General features: G+C 47.4%; 2 protein-coding genes across 10 annotated transcripts in view; one reads left to right on the top strand and one right to left on the bottom strand.

The window, feature by feature from the left end:
* Positions 1–4,954, bottom strand: part of LOC119453063 (cAMP-dependent protein kinase regulatory subunit) — a 27,286-nt gene extending 22,332 nt beyond the window's left edge. Inside the window, exon 1 of one of the 3 annotated variants that reach the window (XM_037715056.2) lies at positions 4,807–4,954. In XM_037715056.2, coding sequence (XP_037570984.1) covers positions 4,807–4,905 — 99 coding nt within the window. In that variant the 5' untranslated portion in view covers positions 4,906–4,954. Of the gene's footprint in view, positions 1–3,024; positions 3,381–4,195; positions 4,354–4,806 lie in introns of those variants that run through there. The other 2 variants (XM_037715058.2, XM_037715055.2) reach the window with 2 other exon arrangements.
* LOC119453062 (leukocyte receptor cluster member 8 homolog) overlaps positions 1–25,238 on the top strand; it is a 26,733-nt gene extending 1,495 nt beyond the window's left edge. The window contains exons 1-14 of one of the 7 annotated variants that reach the window (XM_037715054.2): positions 3,462–3,722; positions 8,468–8,695; positions 9,588–9,648; positions 10,263–10,671; positions 11,604–11,763; positions 12,520–12,564; positions 13,173–13,316; positions 13,889–14,371; positions 15,487–15,669; positions 17,080–17,323; positions 18,105–18,308; positions 19,507–19,636; positions 20,470–20,677; positions 23,183–25,238. In XM_037715054.2, coding sequence (XP_037570982.1) covers positions 3,673–3,722; positions 8,468–8,695; positions 9,588–9,648; positions 10,263–10,671; positions 11,604–11,763; positions 12,520–12,564; positions 13,173–13,316; positions 13,889–14,371; positions 15,487–15,669; positions 17,080–17,323; positions 18,105–18,308; positions 19,507–19,636; positions 20,470–20,677; positions 23,183–23,342 — 2,709 coding nt within the window. In that variant the 5' untranslated portion in view covers positions 3,462–3,672 and the 3' untranslated portion in view covers positions 23,343–25,238. Of the gene's footprint in view, positions 1–3,461; positions 3,723–8,467; positions 8,696–9,587; positions 9,649–10,259; positions 10,672–11,603; positions 11,764–12,519; positions 12,565–13,172; positions 13,317–13,888; positions 14,372–15,483; positions 15,670–17,079; positions 17,324–18,104; positions 18,309–19,506; positions 19,637–20,469; positions 20,678–23,182 lie in introns of those variants that run through there. The other 6 variants (XM_037715053.2, XM_037715052.2, XM_037715050.2 and 3 more) reach the window with 6 other exon arrangements.

Here is a 25,238-nt window from a genome sequence, read left to right as displayed (position 1 = left end):
GGCACAGATTCTGGAATTGGAAATTTATGTCAAACGACTTCACCGCAGCCAGCCTAGTGGAGATCCCTCTAAGACTTACTATTTTTCAAAGTTGGTCTAATTGGTTATTGGCATTGAAACATGGTTACAGCACTAAAGGTGACGAATACAAGAACAGAATATGCAGAATGGGCACTGGAAATCAACTTGCTTTACAAAAGCACAAGTGATTATGTGCTTGAAAGGCACACTTATGTCAAAATTTTTTATAATTGATATGTGATGTACACCAGCATCTCTGTAAATGAAAATCGCTTAAACAACATTGCCGGCTAAACAGAACAGGCTCTCAATTGGTTGGCGTTGTATTCGAACAATGTAAAAACACTTTTTTTAATCCGAACAAAAATGTCCAATACTGGTCCCCATAAGCATAACTACAGAATAAAGCTATAAAGATTTTTTTTTTTTTTCAAGCAAGGACCAGGGTGTGTACGTGTGCTTTTTCAACACCTGTCTTCTGTGCATTACACAGCAACGCTTCCACCCTCTTTGCCTGTGCCAATGAAAGCAGCAATCAAGCAAAAAAAGGACCAGGAAAGGACCGTTGCGAAAAAGCCCACTGTTATTCAGCTATCGGTAGCGTAGATGACCTCTGTCGACATGGAGTGCAGATTTGGTGCATGCATCAACCGTACTTAGGTCTATATTGACAGCACAGCGATGGTCAAAGAACAGACAGACTGACCAGGCCGCATGCAAGCATATGTGCGTGAAGCTTGGATTTTAGCAACCTTTCTTTTGTTCTATTCACTTTACTGCTACTTCAAGAACAATTAATTCACTTCTGGCAAATCTGTTATTTTAGACCTCCACTATTTGCACTCGCAGACGGTCCCCTGTTGAGTCCGAATTATCGGTCGGTGACTGCAATGGTTCCAAAATAAGCGCTAAACACCTTGTGGCTTTCTTTAATAGCTAGCTGCTACATTTACTTATTAACATTCAACATTCCCAACAACAGTGTTAACGAGGTGTATAACATATGGTGCTGCACTCCTGAACATCTCTTCGTTCCCATGAGGTTCTGTTTAATGAGATTCTACTGTTCTCTCGAGTTTTGACGCATATGCCTTTCATGCACGCAATCATTCGTGCATTAAAGCCAGTTGATATCCAGTGCCTGTCCTCTACATTTCACGCTTGTGTCTTTCTTAGCACTGTAACCATGTTTCGAGTTGCCTGTAACAATTCGATGGCAGGAGATGCTTAATGACATAACTGTGCATGTGCTTATGATACGAGTTTCGAGTGTATGCTGAAATGATGTTCGGTATGGTTCATTCTTAAAGGGAACGCCTAAGTAGCAGTGAATGCATTATAACTGAAATACTTCGACCATATGCCACGGACAAGTGGCTGACATGATGCATTACCCCAAGATATATGCGCAAAATAAAAGAAAAATCTACAGGCCTTCTTTTGAATATCTCACTGGTAGGTTATTCTGTAATCCTAAATAGGTGTGAGGTGTTCTTTAATGTTAATCTAAACAGGAAACTGAAATTATTTACTTAAAAATGAAAAATGCGGATGACAATTATGTCGTCTGCATTAACTGGGTATTTAATAGATATAAACAACAATAAAATGAGAAAAAAAAAGACACGAACACACAGCCACGATGACGCAAATACTTATTTTATCGAATCTAACATCGCGCGTTTTGTCTGGTATCAAAATGCAAACTTCTGCAACTCATCGCGATATTAGTTCCCGAATAATTGGGCTGTCACCGTGCCTAAAGCCGTATTTTTTGCGCCGGACTTCCAATTTTCGGCCACCGGAAATAACACCAAAAATGTGAAAGCGAAACTATCATCATAGCCGCCAAGTTTCGCTTCTCCGACACTAAGCAAATCCGGATGCTAGGCGTTCGTAGCAGAATTGTAATAGAGCGTAGCTGGTGGTACACTAAGCTCAATGCAACCCAGTCACAAATTTCTTTATCTCTGCCTCCTCAGACCCCTGGTGATTAAAGAAATTGATGGAAAATTCGTGCTCTGCGCATCTCTTCCGCAAAGCGAAACTTGCAAAGCGAAACTAAGAACACAGTCGTACTTTCGTTGTTCGATTCAATCATTTCCGAGCTATGTAATTCTTGAATGCAGACGGTAACAGCTCGTTTACGGATGTCAGTTTTCCAGAAATATGTCTAAGCGAGAAACAAAAAGAAACTATAGGCGTCCGTGTTTTCAGTGACTTCGGTAAAAGTTCCACCGCACGATCTATCGGACTGCCTCGTGTTTTGAGCGTGAAAAATCTTCGCTCACTTTCGTCCTATTTTTACTACCGCGGGCAACTCGCAGCAGTCTTCAGCCGGCCAGCCCGCACGACACCCATGCAGTGGCTGCTGCGGCAAAAAACATTTTTAAAACAGCAACAACCACTCGAAGCAGCGTGCGTCGAAAAGAACAGGGAGGGAGGGGTTTGAGCACCGACTCTGCTCGTACTATTTATAATACGTCGCCTCGGCCCGGCACCCCGAATTCCTCGGCGCGCCGATGTCTTCGCCGGCGACGACACAGAACACACCGCTCCGATGAACACTACCGACACGGCTGGCGAACTCTTTTCCTCTCTGTCGGTACGGAAATCGCCGTCGGCGACAATATTCGACGTCTCTCCCCGACTTGTTTGCCTCATTTTCTTTTTTTCTTCCTTTTCTCTCCGTCGATCGTGAAGCGTGCGAGAGATTCGCACAAGCACGGACAGCGAAGGCGAGAAGGGTATGTTTGAAAGGCCTAGAGCCTCGCGTAGCCGCGTACTTCGTCGTGAGCGAAATCAAGAACGACGTCAAAATGAGACCCCGATTGGTTTCCCGATGAAAGTCTCCCGATATTCCGCGATCGCCTGCGAGACCGAGAATCGGGCGATCGGCTGAGATCCTCGGATCATCCGTCGCGCAGTTATTTTTTTTCTTTCGCATCGCTTTCGAGTAGCCGAGAGAGATTTGGGGGGAACGGCAGCGTTTCTTTCGGTTACCTTTTCCAGGCGTGCGAAGTAGTCCCGCAGGAAAGATATCGGGTTCTCCGGCCTGCTCACGCATAGTTGAACGATGCAGTCTTTCAGGAGCTTCTGGATGTTGTGCTTCTGCACGTAAAGCTCGCATTCGCGCAAGCTCTGCTCTTCCTCTTGAGTGGACGCCATCTTGGACTTGCGTGCGCCCCCCCTCGTTCCTTCGTCGTCTGCCAGTTGTTTTCGCGTGCTCCTCCGCAACTAGTAATTTCAGTCCGCGGCCTTCGTTCTCGACATCACTTCGGAAACTTCATAGTGCGAGCTATGGAAAAACTATTTGATTTCCTCTCCGCGAGTTTCGTGTCGATCGCGTTTTTATTTTAGTGCGAAAGAGCGCCAAGTGGCGGACTTATTTCTTGTAGCGGATGCGCGAGCCCGAATGCGCGAAAGGAAGAACTGCGCATGCGTCGAGAATCGCCTCGCGATCTGTGGCGATCTGCCGTGCTTGTTGCGAATGCGTCAACGTTCGTGCTTTTTCTAGGATTCAAATCGTGTTTAATTTGGGGTGTCTCGTTGTCGGGTTCAATTCAGCTCTTGGTGTTTCATTTTTCTTTCGCGATGTTTAATGTTTTCTCAGGCTAGGTCTTTCAGAAAAGCGTCGTCTTCGCGTCCCTGATGGCCGCAGTGCAAGCGTTCGAGCAAGCGCCGACCGTTATTCCCTGGGAGTAAGTTGCGTTTCACACAAATTGTTTCTACTCGCTGAAGCCTTTAGTTAATGTTCAGTGTCCGCGTGACGCTAATTCGAGTAAAATGCTATGTGGCTAGCAGTGAAGGCGGCCGCTGATATGATAGGCCTAAACCCAAACGTGGGACTGGCGTTCCAGAATCGTGCCGCAGATTTTGTTGTTGTTGTTGTTGCTTCTGCCGATTCAGCTCAACGCTGCTGGTTCCAAAATGCAGCGGCGCAGTAATGATTCTCTGCCGCAGTTTTGTTGTAAAGCTACTTCTTCCGCCTCGCGCAGCGGCTTACGCATTTTTTTTTCTTTCTGCATATTTCGCGCCCGAATGCCAGCCCGTGCATGAGAATAAATGCTTACGCGCTACCGACCGCACTACGTTTTCAGAGCGGCGCACCAGCATTTTTTGAAAGCATGAACTGCGTATGCTTGCTAAATAGCCTGTCTTTTGTTGCTCTTACCTGACTCCGTGGGGCGCCTTTACGCAAGCCACTCGGTCAACTTGGAGAGTTCGCCTTGATGGAGAGCCAATGCTTTACTCCCTGCGACGTTACTCGCTGCTTAGTTGTCATTAGCGGTGCCAACTCGTTAGCTAGCTCCGAGCTGGCGTTGGCTGGACTGAAGCACCGTACAAGGACTCGCTTGACACGCTTTCTCTTCGAAAGCAATAAAGGGTTTGGGAGGAGGGGGGGGGGGGGGGTGCAGCAGAGTCTTGGCATTGTTTGCAGGACTAGCTGCTGCTGCTCTAGTGTCATGCCACGCAACAAAAAAAGGAACACCTTATGTGAAAATGCGGCGCTCACCGTTGTTTCGCACCTGTTTTTCTTAAGCCATCGGTTTGTATTCGGTGGCAGAAGCGTGCGATCGCTTTCAGAAAGCCCCCGACTGTTTTGGAGACTTGGCAGTTGCCTTTTCTTGTTTTTCGTCGAGTTATGCGGGACACCGGAAGAGGCGTAAATCAGTTGAGCACGGCTCCCGAGTCGTTACGGATGAATACGCTACATTAGCAACACCTAGTAGAAAGGCCGCTTCGTGTGGGGCTTAGCCCCTCCGTACACAATCGCGTACTCACTTTTGACGCGCAAGAGCGCGGTGGTGCGGGCATTTGAAGCCGAAGGTCCGGCCTTTTCGCTTGCTTTGAGAGCTCGTCGGGTTTCGAAGCGTCCGCCATGGCCTTTCACTCGCATTGCCCGGGCGAGCAGAACTGATATACACGTTCACGACGCTGCTTCGCGACAGGTTTTGCCGCGCCCGATAAGAGGCCGCCTCGACGTCACGTCGTGAGACGGGCCTCTTAATCTTGGCATGCCTCCTCCCGTTCTGTTGTCTCGGACGTACGAGTGCTTATCATTGCGAGCGGTGGCAACGTGTAAAAGACAATTTGCTGCGCGCCCGCGAAGTGTGGGAGTACGGAGGACACACTTTTTTTTTTTTTTTTTTTTAGCTAGAACCTGGTGAGTCGTGCGAGGCTTTTGTTATGCTAACGCGTGCATTCGAAGTTAGCGAAGTGTTAGCGCCGAGAGATTTCTAACTTGAATCGTGAAGGTGGTACTGGTTGTCAAAGGCGATTGTTGCAGTGCATAGAACGCCTCTGTAAGGAAGTAGGTGCGGTGGCGCGAACCTCTAGGCTCATCGTAGTGGGTGAGGCACGTTCTGTGCTTGCGCCTAAGCGTGGTGCTGTCTTTGCACGACTTTTCGAAATGCCAGTTTGGTGAGGTCCTGGCACGATCTCGGAGAAGCCGTGTGATCAGAACTAATGCATTGCCTTGTACAAAGGCGTCCCTCGTAGTTGGGATGTTTTGTTTGAATGCAATGCAAGCTGAGCAAACTTTTAGGGTGTGTAGACAGCATTTTTTCACACCATTGTTCGGGCACGATTGTTCTATGTAGAACTATTGTCATAGCTTTTTGACAAACTGTTTATTTATCTTTATCCGTACGTATCTGTCGAGAATAGACTGAGAAGTAGTGCTTGCAAATATCATACAGGCTTTGTTAAACCTTCAAGAATATGCCGAGAAGCTTTTTTAACAAGAAATCAAGGCAATTGTAGAACATTCTTAAGTGTCACAGTGGAGGTGCTCGGAACTAAATTTGACACAAAAAGCATGTAGGGACTAGGCGATAACAAGTCATCTTGAGATGCCATTGAATCCAAGAGAAGCCATGAGTCTCGTGGTGACCTGTTTTACTTTTTCGCACTGTTTGCAACACCAGGGACACTATAATGCAATGTATGCAATGATTCATTTCATACTATTACATTATCACCCACTGCTTGTGACTGACACTGGTTACAACATACGTCCAGCTCCGCTCGAGTCACTGGGGAAGTGGAATGGAATTGTTGCATTATTACGACCAACTTCTCGGTTTCAGATTTGCGGTATGTTAAGTACGAACCATCTAACCCAGCAACTGGCAGTGGTACATGACAGCTGAACTCCTAGTCTCTAATGAGCGGTGGAGTAAATAAATGCAATTGGCGTACTGCCAGACAAAACTATTGCCGAGCCAAACAAAATGACTGCCGATGGCAATTATGTCGCAATTATGTCGTCTGGCAAGTTGTGTGCAAAATGAGAATGCCTACGCTGTTAAAAGCTTGCACCCTTTGGGGATTATTTCATTACCAAACAATCTGTCTTGCTCACATTTTCTTTCTCGAAAACATTGCGATTGCTACTTTCTGGAAAATGCAACATTGTCATCCACCCCGATAGCACCTTGTGGGTTTCTGCAGATTTCATTTATATTTGCCACTTTCCTGTCAATAATGCAACTTTATACGCTGATAGTGCACGCGCATGCTGTTCGTGACGGGAAAGTGCCTGGCATTGATAAAGGAAAGGCATGCAAGATAGATGACGATTGTTTGGGGACAAGATAAGCTCCGAAGAGTCGAAACTTTTCTTTAGAGGGGGTGTAGTTAAACTTTCATTACCCACTTCAGCAAAAGTGCCGTGGCTGGTCACGGCTCGTCATGTTGCGTACATGTCAATTTGTGCAATTTTATCATAAGATGACCAATTTGTAGAGCTTGTCTATGATTGTCATGTTTGTGGTAATAGTTTTACGATTCTTCATTTGCATATAGTTTAAGATAGAACCAATTTTGATAAAATGTACATGCAGTCTCTGTTTTTCAGAGCATCACCTGTTCAGACCCGTCAATTATTATGGGCCTATCCCGAGCAGCTACACCAGCTTGTAGAACCATTGTATAACGACAACAGAAATATTGGTCTCCGTTGCATGTTTATGGCACTGACCCTACTGCTGCTGGTATGAAACACAGATTGCCTGTTCATGGTGTCTACCCCCTTAAGTAACAAATTATAATAGACTATTAATAAATGCGTCAAATTTGCATGATTTTATGCCAGGATTCTGGAGACTTCTTTAAAAGTTAAGGTGGTAGAATGATCCTTGTGACATTTTACGGGTCATCATAATTAGAGTATTATTATATTTCTATTCATCGTACAGTCAGGCTTGCTGCATTTCTTCATAAAAAGAATGGAATTACCCGCTCAAATGGCATGCACAAGTTAATTATTGGCTGCAAGCATTACTAGAAGGGGGGGGGGGGGGGGCATTTGTCGATAGCGATACAGATCGCTGAGAAAATGGAGGTACTAATTTTAGCTAAGCAGAATGTTCAGTGTACCGTAAGCCTAATGTACATCCTCCCGCATTTTTAGCTTTATCACACGAGAACACTATAGTATGGTCGCACGTCGTCCTGAAGGGAACATCGCATTAGGCGACTCTTGCACAGGAGAGTGCTTAGTGCACTTGAGAGTACTTATGCCGGTCTCGCTGATTATCGCCGCTTAAAGGTGCTAAAATGACGCGTGGTGGACGTTTGCGCGATATAGCTAAAGATGCGGGTGGCTGTACATGGTCTACTGCTTGCCACCACTGCGCAGAAGTAAGTTGAGTACGCGCTTGTCTACATGTCACTGAAGGGGCTACAAGACATCAGTAAATCTTTAATGAACAATTGACATGTTCAACAAGAAATTTTTACTATTTCTCTAAATTCTAATCATTGTTTGGCTTCGACTAATATTTTTCATTTGAGGGTGGCAGGTCTGATCGTTGGTGTGTGTGAAGTGATGGCATTCTACTGTGCATGCTGCAGACGTAATCTGTGTACGCCTTCTGGTTTACTAGAGTCTGGATTCTACCACGGACTTCTTTCTCAGTATTTCAGGAGCATCTTTGCAGTCTGTAGGTCAACTTCAAACTGACTGAAAAGTAATAAATTATGTAAAGCTTATTATGCATATTTGAAAATGGCAATTTAAAGGACATCTTGCTTCAGGTTTGCTGCTAGAAAGACAAAATACAGTATGGTTATTTAAAAAAAATTTTCTTGCAATAGCCGCAGTAGCATAGTTCGTCGTTCAACTTCATGAAACCACTCTTTATAGCCGGTATATAGCATGAAAACTGCAGTGCTTTGCACTGCTGTTTCAGTGTGCGTAGGTAGCAGACGACAGATAACAGGCGGGCATAGCAATCGTGCAATGCCATTTTGTCTAAGTGGGCTGCTCCGATTGGCTACAATCCAGTCGGCCAAGTGCATCACAATGTCATAGCCTCGGCCCTGCACCACATTCGTCTTCACAAGCCCCTGTATTACGTGCAGGTTAAAAAAAAAGGCTTAGTTAGGGACAAACCGATGTTCACGAGAGTGCTGATACGCGACCCGTTCGTGCGCGCAGTAAACCAGAAGGCGGCAAAGAGATGGAGGCTTCCGTGCCCGTGGACCCAAGCCAAGCTTGGGAGAATGCGCGCAAAGCCCTTGAGAAGGTGCAGACAACCAACGGCAAGACCACACCTGGCACTGAACAGCCACCTGCTCCTGGCTATGGCGCAGGCTTCGGCTACCCCTTCTGGCCTGGCCAGCAGCAGCCGCCGCAACAGGGATGCATGTATCCCGGCTACATGGGGTGTGTCAACGTGGCTTTTTAAACTTTATTTGCTGGTTCTTCGGTTGGGGTGTGCTGGCAGGGATGTGGTCTTGATGTTAATTTCTTCTTCCGTCCTCATTCTTTTAACCTCCTGGAATGACAGTTGTTGCTGCTGAATGTGGTTTTGAATTCCAAGACTTTTGAGCCATTGTCTGGCACATTAGGTGGTTAATGTTAAGATTGCTTTAATTTGGGACGTGACTGCAGCGAGCTTTCAGAGTGATTACACCTTTTTCTAAAAAAAAAGACATGGGTAGCAGTCTAATACGTTTTAGGCAACTTTGTTCTTGGCACTGGGCTGTTATAACGAAAAATGAGCTTTCAGGAAGAATGCATAAACTTATTTTTACTTTCACAGACTGGGAGGTAGTACGGCATCTTTTGAAGCACGACTGATGCAAGTGTTGAGTATCGGCCAGTGTTGGCACGACATCTTTTACAGTCTTTAGCACACGAATTGCAGGAGCAACGGACAGCAGGGGACAAACACACAAGCACTAAACTCTAGAAACGATTGATGGATTATATGTATTCAGGAGGCATCAGTGTAGGTGGCGGTTTGCACTGATTAGAGCCCCCTTGCCTTATATGATGTGCAGCAGCTCTCTTTTCGTGTGTGATGTCTGCTTTTTCGATAATACCAGTGATGCGAGCTTTTCATTTTATTGTTTTTTTTTATTATTCAGTGGCTTCAATTTATCAACGCTTTTGTATTGGCAGCTCCTTTCGGTGAAAGCGTGCAAACTCGTAGCTCAGCACCGATTATGGTTGACCATAATTTCACGTGGCGTTGCGACGTTTATGGTGCTCGCCTTTGCTTGTTACTTATCTCTCAAATGTGCGGAATTGACCTTTTGCCATTTTTGCACAGGTACAATGGCTATCCGCCTCAAGGGCCTGGAGGTGCCGGCTACGGCTTCTACCCCAATTATGTGAGTGTTCAGCTCACATTGTGTTTGCTGGGTGCGGGGGCTAACCTCTAACCTGGAAGCAGCGCACAGTAGTCACACGTCCTGGGCGATGCGCGTAGGCTTTTAGGGTTAGCATTGTGATCAGTGTATCAAAGACCATTCCGCAGCACGAGCAACTTGCAGCGTTCGTCAGCTAAATATAAGTAATTTTTTGTGCATTCGACGTGAAGTAAATTGGCAAGTTCCCGCTTTTCACTATCTCAGGCAACTGTCCAAGACACGCAGAGGTGTCAGATAAACTTTAGATAGGCACATTTTATATTTCGAATTCTCAATATATTGAACTATTTCGCGATTCCCTTCGAGTTTGATATGATCGGCTTATTTCTTTTAGCGTGGGCTGTGTGCTGCTCGAATAAAGCTCAAAAAGGAATACCACTTTATAGGATAGGGATTTTGCGTACCCAAGCGTCTTTGTGTACCCTGCTTGCATTTTTTCGTATACCTTCTTGCGTTCTTTTGTAAGCTAACTTTGGGTGCGCTAAATCTAAAGCTTCCCAATAGTCGCATCATCGGGCCATCGAACTTGTTCCAGTTTTGTGCTGCAATACCTTGGTGTTTGTGCCTTTCAGCAGAACATGTATGGTGGCGGCTATTTCCCGGCGTCGCCGCCGGTGCAGTACCCGCAGCCTGGAGGCGGCGGGGCAGCCGGTAACAGCGGTTCCCCCACATCCGGCCCATCTGTCGCTTCGGGGGCACCGCCGCCCCCTCCTGGCGAGCAGGCCCCTTCCGAGAAAGAGGGCGCTGCCTCCGAAGCGCCTGCGAGTGGCACCCCACCCCAGGCGCAGCAGCAGCAGCAGCCCCAGCCTCCCATGGGGTTTGGCCAACCGGGCCCCGCTCCTGGCTTTGGCCCGGGCTTCGGTGCAGGCTATTGCCCACCGGGTCCTGGCTATGGCTTCTACTACGGCTACAACGGGATGGTGCCCAACGGCGAGATGGGGCCCAGGGGACCAGCGCAGTTTGGCGCAGGCATGCAGGGAAAGCGTGAGTGGAGATGCTTGCACTACTCTTGGCTCGGTGCTGTGTGTGGTTCCTGCGTTCTCACGGGGATTCCGGCACTTTATGTTGGGATGGTTGTCGTGGACGCGATGAACGACGATGTGGGTAACGAATGACAACAGCACAGTGCACTGCATGGGGAACAGTGTGTGCTTTCTACTTCATGCAGAAAAAAACTAGCCCACCAGTCCTAAGCCATGTTCATAGTCTATGCTGCATTCTTGCATGTATAGCCCACACCTAAAGCTACCTCATTTAATGGTGTTTTTCGCTGTTCGATCTGATGCGGGTTCGTGTTTTCCCCTGTTGGGGGGGGGGGGGGTATTCAGTTAGAGTCCCACCTGGTGGACTGTCCATTTGGGCTGTCGTCGGCTCCAGCTGCCCCAGCAAGACGGAGACTAGCTGGCTCCTTCTCGCTTGTGCTGCTAGAGCCAATTGAGACGGCCGAAATGGACAGTCCTCTGGGTGGACTCTTGCAGAATACCCCTCCTGGTCATTTCGGATGACTTGCTTCACGTCGAATCGCTCTCGGTTGCTCTGCCACTGAGCCACAAATCCAGACGAAAATAGGAGAGGAATACATCACTTCCGTCTTCGTGTTTATTGGGCCCGTTGGCAACTTACTTTAATTGCCATGGAAACATACGGAACGGAAGTCTGCCACGGTTTGCGGAACCAGTTTGTGTGATGTGTGTATAAAGACTTCCGGTATGAACCTCCTGTGGAGCATTTTTGCTCTCCACTGGCAGATTTGAAGTCTGAGCACTTGCTCCAGGATTTTGGCGGCCACTCCAGATCGACCAGTTAGAAACGCCATAAAGGCAAATAGGTCGTCACCTATTGCGGTTGAGCTTAGTGCATCATCTTGTTAGTGTTCACCATTTTTCACTGTGTTTCCACACTTTCTTCGGTTCCAGAGGCACCTGGCGCAGGTGGCGTCCGGTTCAACCTTCCCAAGCGAGGCAAGTTTGGCGGGCGGGGTGGTTCCCGTGCCAATGCCTTCCAGCAGCAGCGCATGGCACAGGGTGGCGGTCAACGGTCAGCCGCCGATGCAACTCAGCGCCTCGAGGACTGCATGTGAGTTTGCCTTTGCACAAGGGCACTTGGCAACTGCCTTGGAAGTTTTGGGCCCCTGTTTACATGACTGTCAACATTAATGGAGAATTTTCGCATAGTGCTACCGACAACGGCTGCGATGACTGTGCCTGCATGAATTTTGCTGGAATGGCTCTCGCCAGTTACCATGACTCCCTAGCAACGTGGCAGGGCCAAGGCTGCCTGCTTTGGTTCTAACTTTCCCGCATTACTCTCCTTTGTGACAGCAAGAAATAAATTGCAAAATCAGCCATGGCCGAGTCTTATCTCATGCTTGGGGGAAATGTGTTGAGCGATGTTTTGTAATTGCCGAGATGAGGGCCGGTATAACGTAAGACTCTTCCAATCTGTTTTTATTTCAAATGGGCCATTAGCCCTCCGTGATAGGTCAATAGGTCAAAACGGCTCCAGTTCTGCCCATATGGGCGTGATGGCGGCCCCGTTACTTTGATGCTTTTAGGCTTAGAGAGGCCGGAAAGTGCGTCGATTTCCACCTAGCTGATGGCACCAGTGCAGAGCGTCGGTCAGTGCTAGACAGTTTAGTATAGAGTGCATACAGTGAACCGTTATACTGTGCAAATTGTACAAAGCTTCGGTCTTGGCGCTAGATTTCGGTGTCGCACTCCACTGCTGCATTGTAAGGGCGCATGAGGAGGCACGAGCTGTGTAACACTTCTAATTGTGGTGTATTTTGACATGTGCACTTGTCTGGACTAAGCCATGCTGCTCTCGTTCCAGGGCCAACTTGACTCCACACGGTGGGGACTGGCCTGAAAGCCTCAAGTGAGTGGCTCTTTGCTCCTGGGTGATAAGTCGGGGGGAGGGGGGACAACTTAGGGGGATGGGGATTCGGTTGAACTACTACGTAATAGCCAGAAGTGACTGAAGCCAGTGGAAAGCGTAAGGGAAGTTTACCTCTTTCAGGGTAGTTACAGATGTCTACACCTGTCTTCGGATTATAGAAGAGGGCAGGTCTAACTTTATGCCTCATAATAAAGGAAAAGTGACACTTAGCAGTTTGATTAATGAGCATAGCAGTAGACTGAGGAAGCTGGAGCGTATGGCAAAATTTTGCAATGCCCTGCTCTCACGACTACCACCGACATCATGACCGCCAGAGAAACCGCAACTAAACATAGAAAAGCTGTTAAAGTAATTTTTTGACGGTGCTCTGAGGTTTGCCAGCCTATTTGGTGTTTCAAGGTCTAGTGTTTTTATTTAATGCGAGAGAGTGCAAAATGTCATGTAAGTGCTTGGCCCACAAATCGTGCACGTGGCTTGGCAGTAAGTAGCATTGCCGATTTTGTTGCAGGCAGTATGTCATGTAAGTTCTTGGCCCATAAATCGTGCACGTAGCTTGGCAGTAAGTAGCATTCCCGCTTTTGTTGCAGGCGGTATGCCATGCGTGCCTTTGGCAAGTGCAAATCCGAGCTGGATCGCGATCAGGTGGAGATTGTGCTCAAGGGCAAGCTGACCAAGATGTACCGGGACGGTGCCATGTGGTCCATCGACTGGGACAAAGAGCCACTGCCTAGGTGAGATAGCCGCAAGTTCGACGAATAATCGTCTGGTCAGTTAGCATGGTTGCAAGTCAAAAATATTAGCTGTTGCGGAACCCATACAGGTTCATTGTTCACGAAGCAGCGTACATGCTGTCGTCAGCTTGTGCAGATGGCGGCTTATGCAGGAACAGGAGACTTAAATTAGGGCATGGTGCTGTCCATCCGCACCTAAAAGTACTGTCAACTTGGAGGGGTGACACCATGCCCAAGTTATTTCAACAGTTTGTAACAGGCTCATAAACCTCTACTTCAACAGGCTTATGACCGTAGCAGGCGGCAGAGGAGATTTTGGGCATGGTACTATCCAACCGGCACCTAATAGTACTATCAACTTGGATCGGTGGTGTCATGCCCAAGTTATTTCAACTTAATACGTCAGATGCTATGCTCAGACTACGACAGTGTGTGCGCCGAATTGTGCACAAGAAACTCGTATGGGTTCTCAAACATCGCTTATTTACTTGGTCAGCCCTAAATTGACGCATTCCATTTCATGAGCACTGTATTGAAATAATCGTCTACATTTTTCTTGCATCTTTCCGCAGCATCCACAGTGAGCGTCTGCAACAGGAGCAGCAAAAGACTGGGCCGGGTACGGCAATCGGGGCTTCTGGCCCAGAGGGTGCAAATAAGGGTGGCAGTGGTGCCTTAGGGCTCGGCCTGCCACTGCAACCGCCTTTGGGCAGCACGGCTTCTTCCAAGCTGCCGAGCCCGTCCAAGCCGGGTGTGGGCTTGGGCCGGCGGCTGGGTGGGTTAATGGCCGGGCGGCTAGGCCCCCAGACCACGCCTGCAGGAGCTGCCGGCGGCAGGCCCTCTTCCTCGGCCAGCGGTGGTGACTCGCCACCCGGTTTCATTCCGCTCAAGAGCGGCGGCGGTCGTCGGGGCGACTGGGGTCGAGGGTCGTCGTCGTCGCGCAGGTCTCCGCGGTCTCGTTCGCGGTCTAGGTCCAGGTCGTGGTCTCCTCGGTCGCGCAGCCCCGCCCCAACACATACCCCGGCCAGGGACCGTCGGAAGAAGAGGCGTTCGAGGTAACTAGACGTTTGTCTTTAGTGAAAAGGGATGGAACTCGAGAGGTTGAATAGAAATAGGTGCCTTGAGTGTTTCTGGCTGCCAGCTCTTGAGCCATTTTGCTGTACCTGTCGAAGTGGGCATGGCACAAGGAGTTGGAAAGGGAAAGAAGTCATACCTTCAGCATAATTTTCTTGCCATTCTGGGGTTACGCCATCGGAGAGCAAATTTTCTCAAAATGAAGGAGCATTTATATTACGCAAAGATTTCTTTTACAAAAGGGATATAGGGAGAAGGTAGCCACTCTTGTCCTTGAAAGGGAAAGAAGTCATACCTTCAGCATAATTTTCTTGCCATTCTGGGGTTACGCCATCGGAGAGCAAATTTTCTCAAAATGAAGGAGCATTTATATTACGCAAAGATTTCTTTTACAAAAGGGATATAGGGAGAAGGTAGCCACTCTTGTCCTTTGCTTTTGAACTATAACAGCCTTTTGAAAACTTTCATCCTAATCGTGCTCCTGTCATTGTTGCTTTGTCTTGAAGTGGTACATTGGTAACTAGAATAGCCTTATGGCAGCATTGTCACTTTATGGTGAACAGCTGCATTTGCACACTTGGCACTCATTCTGTTCACTTTCCGGAAATCCATGGCTCTGTGTTAAAAGAAAAGGTGCACTACTGTTCTTGTTCCTCACCAACGTGCATGAGGCTGTCAGCAACACAGGCAACTTATTTGCAGTCCATGATGCGTAGCTGCTAAAAGCTGTGTAGATCTTCCGACTTCTTTGCCTCGAAGCTTCAGGGCGATTTTACACACAGTCAAACCTTGATATAACAAACCTCGATTAACGAAATTCGCAATGTAACGAACTATTTTTATTCCCTCATCTTAGTTCTATTGAAATGACAAAACCTCGATATAACGAAATTCTCAATGTAATGCATTTTTTTGTTGAACTTTGTCATATGGAGGTTTGACTGTACCCATGAATCTGACCTTGTAGGAAGAACGCTGCAGTTCAACACATTCTGAAGCATTGTGATAGTGATAGTAGAAATTGTGTGGCGCCATTTATTTGAATTCTTGCATCTATTTCACGCTACTCTGTGTGTGTGTGTCTCTGGTGCAGCAGCTCCATAGAGTCAAGCCCCAGCCCAGAGGTAACTCGCTCGTCCAAAAAGGTTCTCAACTCCAGCGTCTCTTCCTACAGCCACGGAGGTAATAACAATGGTGGGAAAAACAAGAAGTCTGGCCAGGGTGGCCGCAAGGCCAACAAGAAGCAGAAGAAGCAGCAGCAGCAGCAGCAACAACAAATGTGAGCCTCGTTAGCAGTTTTGTCATTACGGGCACCTTGCTTGCAGGCATTTCAATTGGAGAGTGAAGCCGGTTTTAGTGAAGTCCGAAAATGGTATCGGGACTACCTTAGATGTGGCTAATTTGCCAAAAACGGCAAGCGGGGAGCTGTCTTTTTTTTTTTTTTTCCCTAAACTTAATGAAACTAGGCCGGTATAACGTAAAACTATTCCAATCTGTTTTTATTCCAAATCGGCCATTAGCCCTCTGTGATGGGGTCAAAATGGCTCCAGCTCTGCTCATTTGGGATTGGAATAGCTTTACGTTGGTGCCGGCCCTAGTCTTTTATGTTTTCTGAGCTTGATTCGAATGTGCAACCACATTTACTGTAGACTTATAATTAGTCCTAACAAAAATAAAGGTACTACATTGTTTACAAGAGCAGCGGAATGAACACAACTCGTGTCATGGCTAGATACGAGAGCCTTCCAAAGTGTTTGGGTTCAAAATGTGTTTCCCTCTGATTTAGCCTCGCATAGTCGTAAAGAACAAGCTTGCTGTGCGACAAGATTTCTGTAAATTCATCCCGCTTGTGCAGATAAGAAGATAATCAGTTATGGTGACTATAAGCAATTGGAGAATTATGTGGGGGGATGAACTGAGATAAAATAGTTGTCAGTACAAGCAGTGAATACATACAGAAAGCCAGCGAACTTCCTAAGCAGCATAGATTAGGAGCAGTACAAGCCAAAGTACCTTTTGTGGAAAAAATGATTGAAACAGCAATATCTAAGTACTCTAGAAGTTTTTCTTTGGCAAAACTAGCATTCACCTGCAAATTTGTAGCAAAAATGTTCACTGGAACTGAAGTCCCTGTAGCTAAATGAAATGCCTGCAGTTGACATATATGCAAGAAAAAAGAAAAACGCTTCTCCTTAGTGCTGCTGTTGGTCAGGTTCTGATCATGGCAGTTAATTCACTGAAGTATCTTGGTATTGTCTGGTAATATTTGGTGTCAGTCCCTCGGAAATAGATCAGCTGGGTATACCGATCCCCAACGACACAACTTGTGCTCTGCAGTTAGCGTCTGTTAACCTTCGAAATGCTGTCACAGTATCAGCGGTAAGGGTTAGCGCCCCTGCCCCCTGCAATCATTATGGCACATTCGACTGCTCATACCAGACCTTTCTGACAGTGCCAGGTCACGTAAAGAAACTTCAAACTGTGTTAGGAGTTAGGTAGCCGTAATGTGGCTTCAAGCTCAGTTGCCCTCTCGGGCGTCTTCTGAAACGTTATCGGAGCGCTCCGAAACGGGCCATTCAGACCATGCTATAAGTAAGTGCAGTGTTTGACTGGAGCCTGTGCACGCTATCACTGCCTCACCCTGAACTTAGGCGTGTCCTCATTCTTGTTTTTCTCTGCCCTTTTGCAGGATTCAGTTTCAGGTGGAGGAGGACATGGCGACCACGGAGAAGCTGCAGAAGCGTGCGGCGCGCTTTCAGTCGGCGATCTCTGCAGGCAAGAAGAAGCGGCCCTTCTCGCTCGTGCTCAGCATCAACGCCGGCCCCAACCTGGGGCCCTCCTCCGGCGACGGGGACACTGAGCTGGACTGGGAGTCCTTCCCCATCGTGGGCACCTGCCAGGACCTCGAGAAGCAGTACCTCAGGCTGACCTCGGTGAGTGCCCTCCCCCCCTCAGCCTCCTCCCTTGAGAGAGAGGGTGAAGCAGTTGGTGCTGTGCCAGGTGTATGCTCTAGTAGTTGCGAGAAAGCTTTTGGCGCTGTTCAACCTTCTCGTCTGCACAATCTGCATATAAGCCCTGTGGGCACCGAATGCTGTGGCTTAGTGTTTGACGCAGAACACGGCCATTGCTCCGAGTGTAATCTAAAATGCGCCAGTGCTTCAACAGGAACTATACTCAGCTTCATACACAGTGTGCAGTGTTGTGGAGGCTAGCAGGATTCCTTGCAGTAGCTGCATTTGCACTAAGAAATAGATTGGTGTTTCTTGGCAGCAGTCATGTGAAATTGTTTTTTATTAGGGATCGGAATAAGAGAAAATTTGAATCCTCGAAAGGTGAGCTGTGTTGTACATCCGTTAATACGTCGTTTTAGATTGTTTTTCTTTTCGGGTTTTTCATTTGCAGCTCACTGTAGCGGCCTCCACGTGCAGGCTGGCATGAACATGTGGGACCATGAACTGTGTGGAGTGTTGCAATTTGACCATCAGACTTCTTGCATAGCTTCCGCGATGTTGCACGCTGAATATTAAATGGACTGTATAATGCATAATAGTTCATACTGAGCAGTGCTGTAACCTGTAGCTCTGCAGTTTCAGAAAAATCGTGCGCATGCGTTTTTTTTTTTTTTCTGTTGTCTTTTTCGTGCGTGTGCTACTCGTCTTGGAGTTGCAACAGCCGACTGATTTTTCAACTGTTCGGTCTGTCTCGTCCACTTAGGCTCCCGACCCATCGACCATCCGTCCCGTGGAGGTCCTTCGGGAGTCGCTGGACATGGTGAAGGAGCAGTGGCTGCAGAAGCAGGACTACCACTACGCCTGCGACCAGCTCAAGTCGATCCGCCAGGACCTAACGGTCCAGTGCGTGCGGGACCCTTTTACTGTGCAGGTTTACGAGACTCACGCCCGCATAGCTCTCGAAAAGGTGAGCAATTCATTCTCTCTTGTTTTTCATCTTTTGGCACTGACAGCAAGGTTGTGCTGCTCGTGACCTTTAGTGGTAGCAGTAGTAGTGGGTCTGCATGAAAGAAATGCAACCTTGATGTCTATGACAAACTGGCAAAGGGTCTCCTGTCGATTTTGAAGACCCGTAAGTGACTTTGCCACGTCTGTACATGGCATATAAATAAAAAAACAATTTAGCAGCCATGCTATTAGGGTGATGACTGAAGATGGGCGCACTTTGCTGGCTGCAAGCTAGTTGAGCTGGTCAAAATTCACATGCGCATCTGGAATGTGCCATTTCAAGTTTCTGTTTTAGTGTAAGCCATTTTTGGGGTTCAAGATCGTCTTACTTCGAGCTGTGAGTGTACACATGTTCACTTCACTGTAACCTGTATTTTATCTGATCTTGCATTTGGGGATCCAGTGTATTGTTTATTATAATATGGAGCATTAGAATACTCGTTAAAATAAAGCATGGTCAAACCAAATTTTTACTTGTTTGGTATATACAATAATTTGTTACATCGAGGTTATGCCCATGTTGCTAAACTGCAATGTGGAGGGCAACAAAAGGGAAAGATTAAATGGTATGTGCAGTGTATCTCACTTGCATGCTTTTTGATAATTTGTTACCAGTTTTTTCGGCTCCCTCCTCGTGGCTGTGGTGTTGTGCTGCTGAGCGAGCACGAGGTCACATGTGTGATTCTTGCCTGTGGTGGCCTCGTTTTGATAAAATGGAATGCAAGAACGCTTGCGTGCTTGGATTTAGATGCACGATAAGAGAGCCCACAGGTAGTCGAAACTGTTCTAGCATTCCCCACTGTCACCACTCACCACAGCCTGTCTGTTGTATTCGGATGTTAGACCCTGTATTTTTCTATTTATCCATACGCCATGCCAAAAAACTTTTATTGTAATGTAATTGTTTAACAGTGTAAGTTGAGACGGTCCCAAGAAATTGCCCTCGTAGATTCGGCAAGCTTCTGGTTCTCACTGTAGTTGCCATCAGACCAGCGAACGCTCTTTAGGGTCACCGTTGAAACAGGCATGCTCACTGTGCCCTGGCTCGAGCGTGCTCGTTTTCAAACTGTTCTATTTGGTCGGATGTTGGTTGTAACACGGACTCTCGCGCGTGCTTAAAGGGAATGCATGCTTTTCTTTTTCTTTTCCCACCACAGGGTGACCACGAGGAGTTCAACCAGTGCCAGACACAGCTGAAGACCCTGTACCAGGAGCTTCACAGCGGTAACGCCCTGGAGTTTCTCGGGTACCGCATCCTCTACAATGTCTTCGCCAGGAACACGTTAGGTGAGAGCTTCAAACTCTCCCAAGAATTCTGCGTGGGAACATCATTCAGGCCCTCTGCTTTGGGCCTAGTTTGGTAGCAGTGTAGGAATTAGTGCTGCATTGTTTTAGTACTGTCTTGGCTGCTTGTCCAGCTTGTTCCGTGTGTAAAAAAAAATGTGAAAAACCAGGACTTGCAAAAGGTCTGTCTGGACAGTGGACTGTGTGTCACTGCGGTGAAGCATTTATTTTATGCCCTGTAGACCAGAGGGGCCAATTCGGACGAGGGCTTCACCTCTATGCCTTCATTTGCAGCAGTTTCGTATACAGTTGACCGATTTTTTGGACATGCTCAATAATTCGGACGCCTTTGTGGCAACCTATAGGGCCAATGTATAAGAACTTCTAAAATTTCGGATGCAAAAACCCTTCAGCATTTGATTTTCTGGTACCTGACATCAGTGTGCCCAGCACAGCAGTTCTTTTCGGTGTTTGAATTGTTAACCTGCAGGAGGGTGGTTGCTGCACCTTGAAAGAGCAGCTATCCTCCCCTCGTGACATTGAATTACTGCAGTTATGATACTGTCAAGCAAAAATGTTGTGCTGTACTAGAGAACCTTGTGGACCACACAGCACAATATTCCTGTACATTATTTGGTGTGCAATGAACTTATTCAATAGTATTTGTATTTAAAAAAATATTGAATTTGATTCACGCTTGATTTTCTTTATTCAAGTTCTTCTCGAAACTGAAAATTTGATATCAGCACATCCCTGTTACATATGAATTCTCTCTGTTCCTGCATGTATTTATCGGTCCTCCGTAACTCTCTGGTCCTTCCCTCATTGTCGTGCAGAGCTGAAGACGATCCTGGCGCACCTGAGCTCGTCGGAGAAGACGGACGAAGTGGTGAAGCACGCCCTGGAGGTGTGTCACGCGTGGAGCCTTGGTAACTATGCGCGGTTTTTCAAGCTGTATGAGCGGCCGCCCAAGATGTCGGGCTACCTCATGGATTGGTTCGCGCTGCGGGAGCGCCGCAATGCGCTAAAGGCCATGGTCAAGGCGTGAGTACTCTCGTTCCCAACACCCTTCCCCTCTCTCTCTCTCTGGGGCACCCTCCCCACTGACAAAGGGGGTTGACAAAGCTCGGACATCGCACAGCACCAAGTGCTCTTTTGAAGTTTCAAGAGGGTGTTTTTCTTGCATGAATGCAGCCGCTTGTTTGCTTGCTTGTTTGTTTGAGTTCTTGTGCGAGTGGTTGCCAGATTTTTTGCATCTGTCGAGCACTGTGAAAATGGATGCAGTAATGCTAGGAAGTGCGGCGAACGCGCGCCACAGGAGAACATATTGCGCCAGCACTTGCGCGATATAGAATGACAGGCAAGAACAGTGGCTAATCTTGAATAAGCTAACAAGACAAGGTCTAGGAAACATTGAAGGGGGAAGTACATGCACGAGACGTACAGTTTTGTTCCAGTTGGTACAGGCCTGCTGGTTATTATTGAAGAGTACTGGAGTCCTTGGAAGGCACCATTTGGCAACAATGTCCTACTTGTGCAGACACGCTACAGCTGCTTCCGCAAAGGCGTGCCATTTGTTATTGAGGGGTTCTTGGAAAATGTGCGTCCATGTCTCTATACAGTGTTCTGCTGCGCTAACTGCACTTTGTCACACTAACCAGCACAATTGCATGCACATTTAAGTTATTTTGTTGCTGCTTTCGAGTGACCATACAAAATGTTTTTACTAACCAGTGCTAGTTGACTAGTGCACTATTTCAAAGCTTGCGTAGACACTGGGGATGACATCTTTGCTCTTTGTTGTGAATCATTGCCACACAGTATGCTCAAACCTGTGGAGTTCAACCGTTTTTTACTAATCACAGCATGTTTATGGTTATGCACCTGCATGCTGCCGAAAATTGAGAGTACATTCTGGTGGTTAATTCTAGCATTTAAGACAACGGGGGGGCTTCTGTACAGGGCAGTGCCTGTAGCATATTCCACTGGGTTAAAAGCACGCATGTCCTTTGAAGCACAGTTACTGTTGGGGACAGTTCGCAACACTTTGCAACCACATGATGGGCTGCATTGGGCCACGAAATAGTGCAAACGAGTGCATTTGTCAAACGAGACAGCACAAAGGTTGTCACATCCTTGAGTCATGAAGCAAGCTCACGTTGTTAGCACATCTTCTGTGATGGCGGTAGTCCGCTGTGCATGTACATGATTAAGAATTATACTTCAACAGCATCCTTGTTTGCACGTCCTCATCCATAACTGACTTGAAGATGACAAATTGAGTTATGTATCAAGTGTATGTTGGCACACTAATCTATAGAATATGACATGTTATGAATTTTCTTCATGTGCATTATGTAAAGCAGTCTTCCACGAAGTAAACATTAATGATCGTGACGCCTATTTCATGATTTGACGTCAGGGGATAGCTACTTCAGAGAGACACCGCCATTAGAGCCATTTCATTTTTTTTAACACTAACAACGAAATCATATGGCAGTTTCCAGCTTCGGGGATAAATTAGGTGGTTATCTATTTGGTGGGGGTGTACTAGTTCTTGAATTAAAGCTCACATGCCATTGCTTGTGGATACTGTAGAAAAAAAAATTGTCATACTGACTGTCACCAGGTCTCTTCAGCAAACTTTTCTGCCATGCTAAAGCTCCATAGATGCAGCTCTTGAATTGGCCATGTGCTGCAACTTGTCAGGATTATCCTTGAGCACGTAACTGTTAAAATTTCAAGCTTGAATGCCTGTTGCACTCTTGCACTCTACAAGCACCTCGTTTTTGCACACTGCACACAATATAAGGGTAACGGTGGACAGTGTTTCGGTAACATCTTGCAGACTTAACAGTTGGTTTTGTAGGTTTTGCGTGGTCTGATTCAACCGACTACTGCGGTGAGTATGTCCCCCGTTCACTACTTGAAAGGAACAGTATACATAAGACACAACCTAGTGCCTCGTTGAGGCTGGGTTGGCTGATATTCACATGAGTTCCCTTTGCTGACTTCATATACTGAATTCTGTGAAGGAAGGTGCAAGCTAAGACTGGCAGTGTCATGCTGTAGCTTTTGTATTGGCTGGTATTTTGTTCAGTGGCACTGGCCACTTCTGAAATAGAAGGCAGGGTGGTTTTAATGGATTTCGCATTTCCGGGGTCGGTTGAAATAGTGCCTAACCAGTCATAGTCAGTCTTGTAGGATTGTAGTTAAACTTGATTTTGCTTTTGTCGATGCTGCAGGAATATTTCAACCACAGTTCAATAGAACACTAGAAGTAACCTTTCAACCTGTTCAGGATGTGTGTGTACATTACTGGTAACTTCAGTTTTGTAATGTTCTCATCCATAGTCTGAACATCTGGCAGCCAATTGTTGCTTCGATATTTCCCAGATCATACAAGCATAGCTATGATTTTTCAGTAAGCCAACCTTGCTTCACAGCTTCTTTATGTGGAGTCAGCTGGCCGGGTGAAGCCTTGAACTCGAACCTAGAGCTTTGCTTGCGCGTGTTTCTGCTAACTGCTCTCATCCTGTCTTGTTGTAGATACCGCCCAGTTTTGCCGGTAGAGTATGTTGAGCGTACGTTGGGCTTCGCCGACCGCGACGACGTGCTCGCGTTCCTGGCCGAGCTAAACGTGACCCTGGCAGAGGACGGCGCCAGCGTCGACTGCAAAGAGTCCCTGGCAGCCGTGCTTGCCGCCTGAGCATCGGCTGCCAACACTGCGGTTGCCGCGGCGACAGTGGTGGTTGCGCCCTTTTCCTCCCCTCGCTCACCCCTCTTTCCTCCTTCCTGTCAACATCCTTTTACCCCCAGCCGCCGCCTTTGCCCAGGAGAAGGGGTAGTGTGTGCGTATCTCCCGTCCTGTCCTTCTTTCCGGAAAAGCCCCGGAAGCAAGTTCAGCTGGGAGTGTGACCACGGCGTCACAGACTGTAAATATGTGCATTTCGTCCCCGCGTTCGGTGCACCTGTGCTCGCAAGCGTCGGCAACGCACGGTCCTCCGTCAGGGGAGGCGGGCTGGCTGCTGAGCAAAGGTTTCCCGGACGGAAGACGTCGAGAAGGCGGGGGTTCTCTTTCCTCGCCAGCTACGGACAGTTGTGTTCCTGCCGTGGGTGGGTGTGGGAAGCAAGGATGGGTATTTCGTGTTTGGAAGCTGTTGGGGAAGCGAAATCGGAAGCGCGCATTCTCTACTACTTTCGCGATCAACCAGTTGCAGGGGCTTCGATTGCACAGTCAGCTCTGACGTGTGCCTCATGAACTTTTTTCGAGCTGCTTCGGTCCGCCCAATGCTCTCGAGGATGGTCTCACCAGGTCACGGCATTGGGGAAGGGGCAAAATTCGACTACTGCCTACAGAAAAATCGCCGCTCCGCCCCTGGAAGGGGCCTAAATAATACCCGAGAAGTGCAGAACCAGGTCTGCTCTTCACCTGTTCCAGCTCCGACCGGTGTCATTTTCTCCGGTCGACGTTCAAGTCATCGACAACTGGTAATGCCTTTCGACTGCTGGGCCAGTCCTGGAATCGCATAGATCAACTCTTCAGCTGCAGCAGGCTCCAGCAAGTCGTCAACGATATCCAGTGCAGCCAGACGAGCCATTGCCAGCGGTCTTAGCTAGGTCTACAGCTGTTTCCCCGAGATTTTATTGGCTGCTTTAATATCGCTCGGAACCGTTAATGTAGTGGCTGGCAGCCACCATGTTGGCAGTCAGAAATTCTTTGCCAAACCGTACATGGTCATGCTTCAGAGCTTATTTGCACAAGAACAAGTGTAATCACAACAGAAGCAGCTCAGCTGTGCCTGACTTGGTAAGACAGAAATGCCAAGCCAGGCTAGCTAGCTTTTCTCACAATTCAGCTTGTCATGCAACCATTCTATCCAGCACAGCCTGAAGGAGCTTGCCAAGCTGAATGGCTAAGCTAAAGAGTGTGTCAATGTCTTTGGGGTGTATCAGCCGTCAAGTTCTCAAGACCTCCCCCTTTCCTCCTAATGATTGCAGTTGTCTGTGCACTGTTGACAATCAATGAAACAGTGCCAAACACTGCACAGCCAATGTCAAGGATCACCGGAAGACATCTTTCTAAGGTAAAGGTCTTCTAGAAGTCTCGGCTGGCCAAAGCAATGGCTCCCTGGCTCTCCTCCCAAGCCTCATCAAGCCTCAGGTTCAAGCTGGGTCAACCATGTTGCTGAAGCGCCGATTGTCACCAGGCTGCTCTTTGCGCAGATTTTCCAGATGGAGTCCGTCTACTTCGGGAAATGCAGAAGACCCATCATGACGCCAGCAAGATCCGGTGGAACCCTCCATTCCAGGAACGAAGATAACCACAAAGGTAACAAGTCTTGTGGCACCTATGTGATACGAAAGCCGGTGCTAAGGACATTTCACAAAATGCCTGCCCAGTTTTTCTTGAGCCAGTGCTAGTCACTGGTTGTGTGTGCATAAGTTATGCCCGTCGAGGACATTACTACATCTACCACTTTGCCAGGAGGAGATGCAATGTGTTCATTCTGTACATAAATTATGTAAATGTGTAAGTAGCCGAGTAAAAAAGCACCTTATATGTGAATGTGTACATAATGTAAATAATAAAAAGTAAATTTGC

Source organism: Dermacentor silvarum, chromosome 5 (genome assembly GCF_013339745.2).
Source record: "Dermacentor silvarum isolate Dsil-2018 chromosome 5, BIME_Dsil_1.4, whole genome shotgun sequence".
Taxonomy (NCBI): Eukaryota; Metazoa; Arthropoda; class Arachnida; order Ixodida; family Ixodidae; genus Dermacentor; species Dermacentor silvarum.
This window is presented reverse-complemented; position numbering and strand designations above follow the sequence as displayed.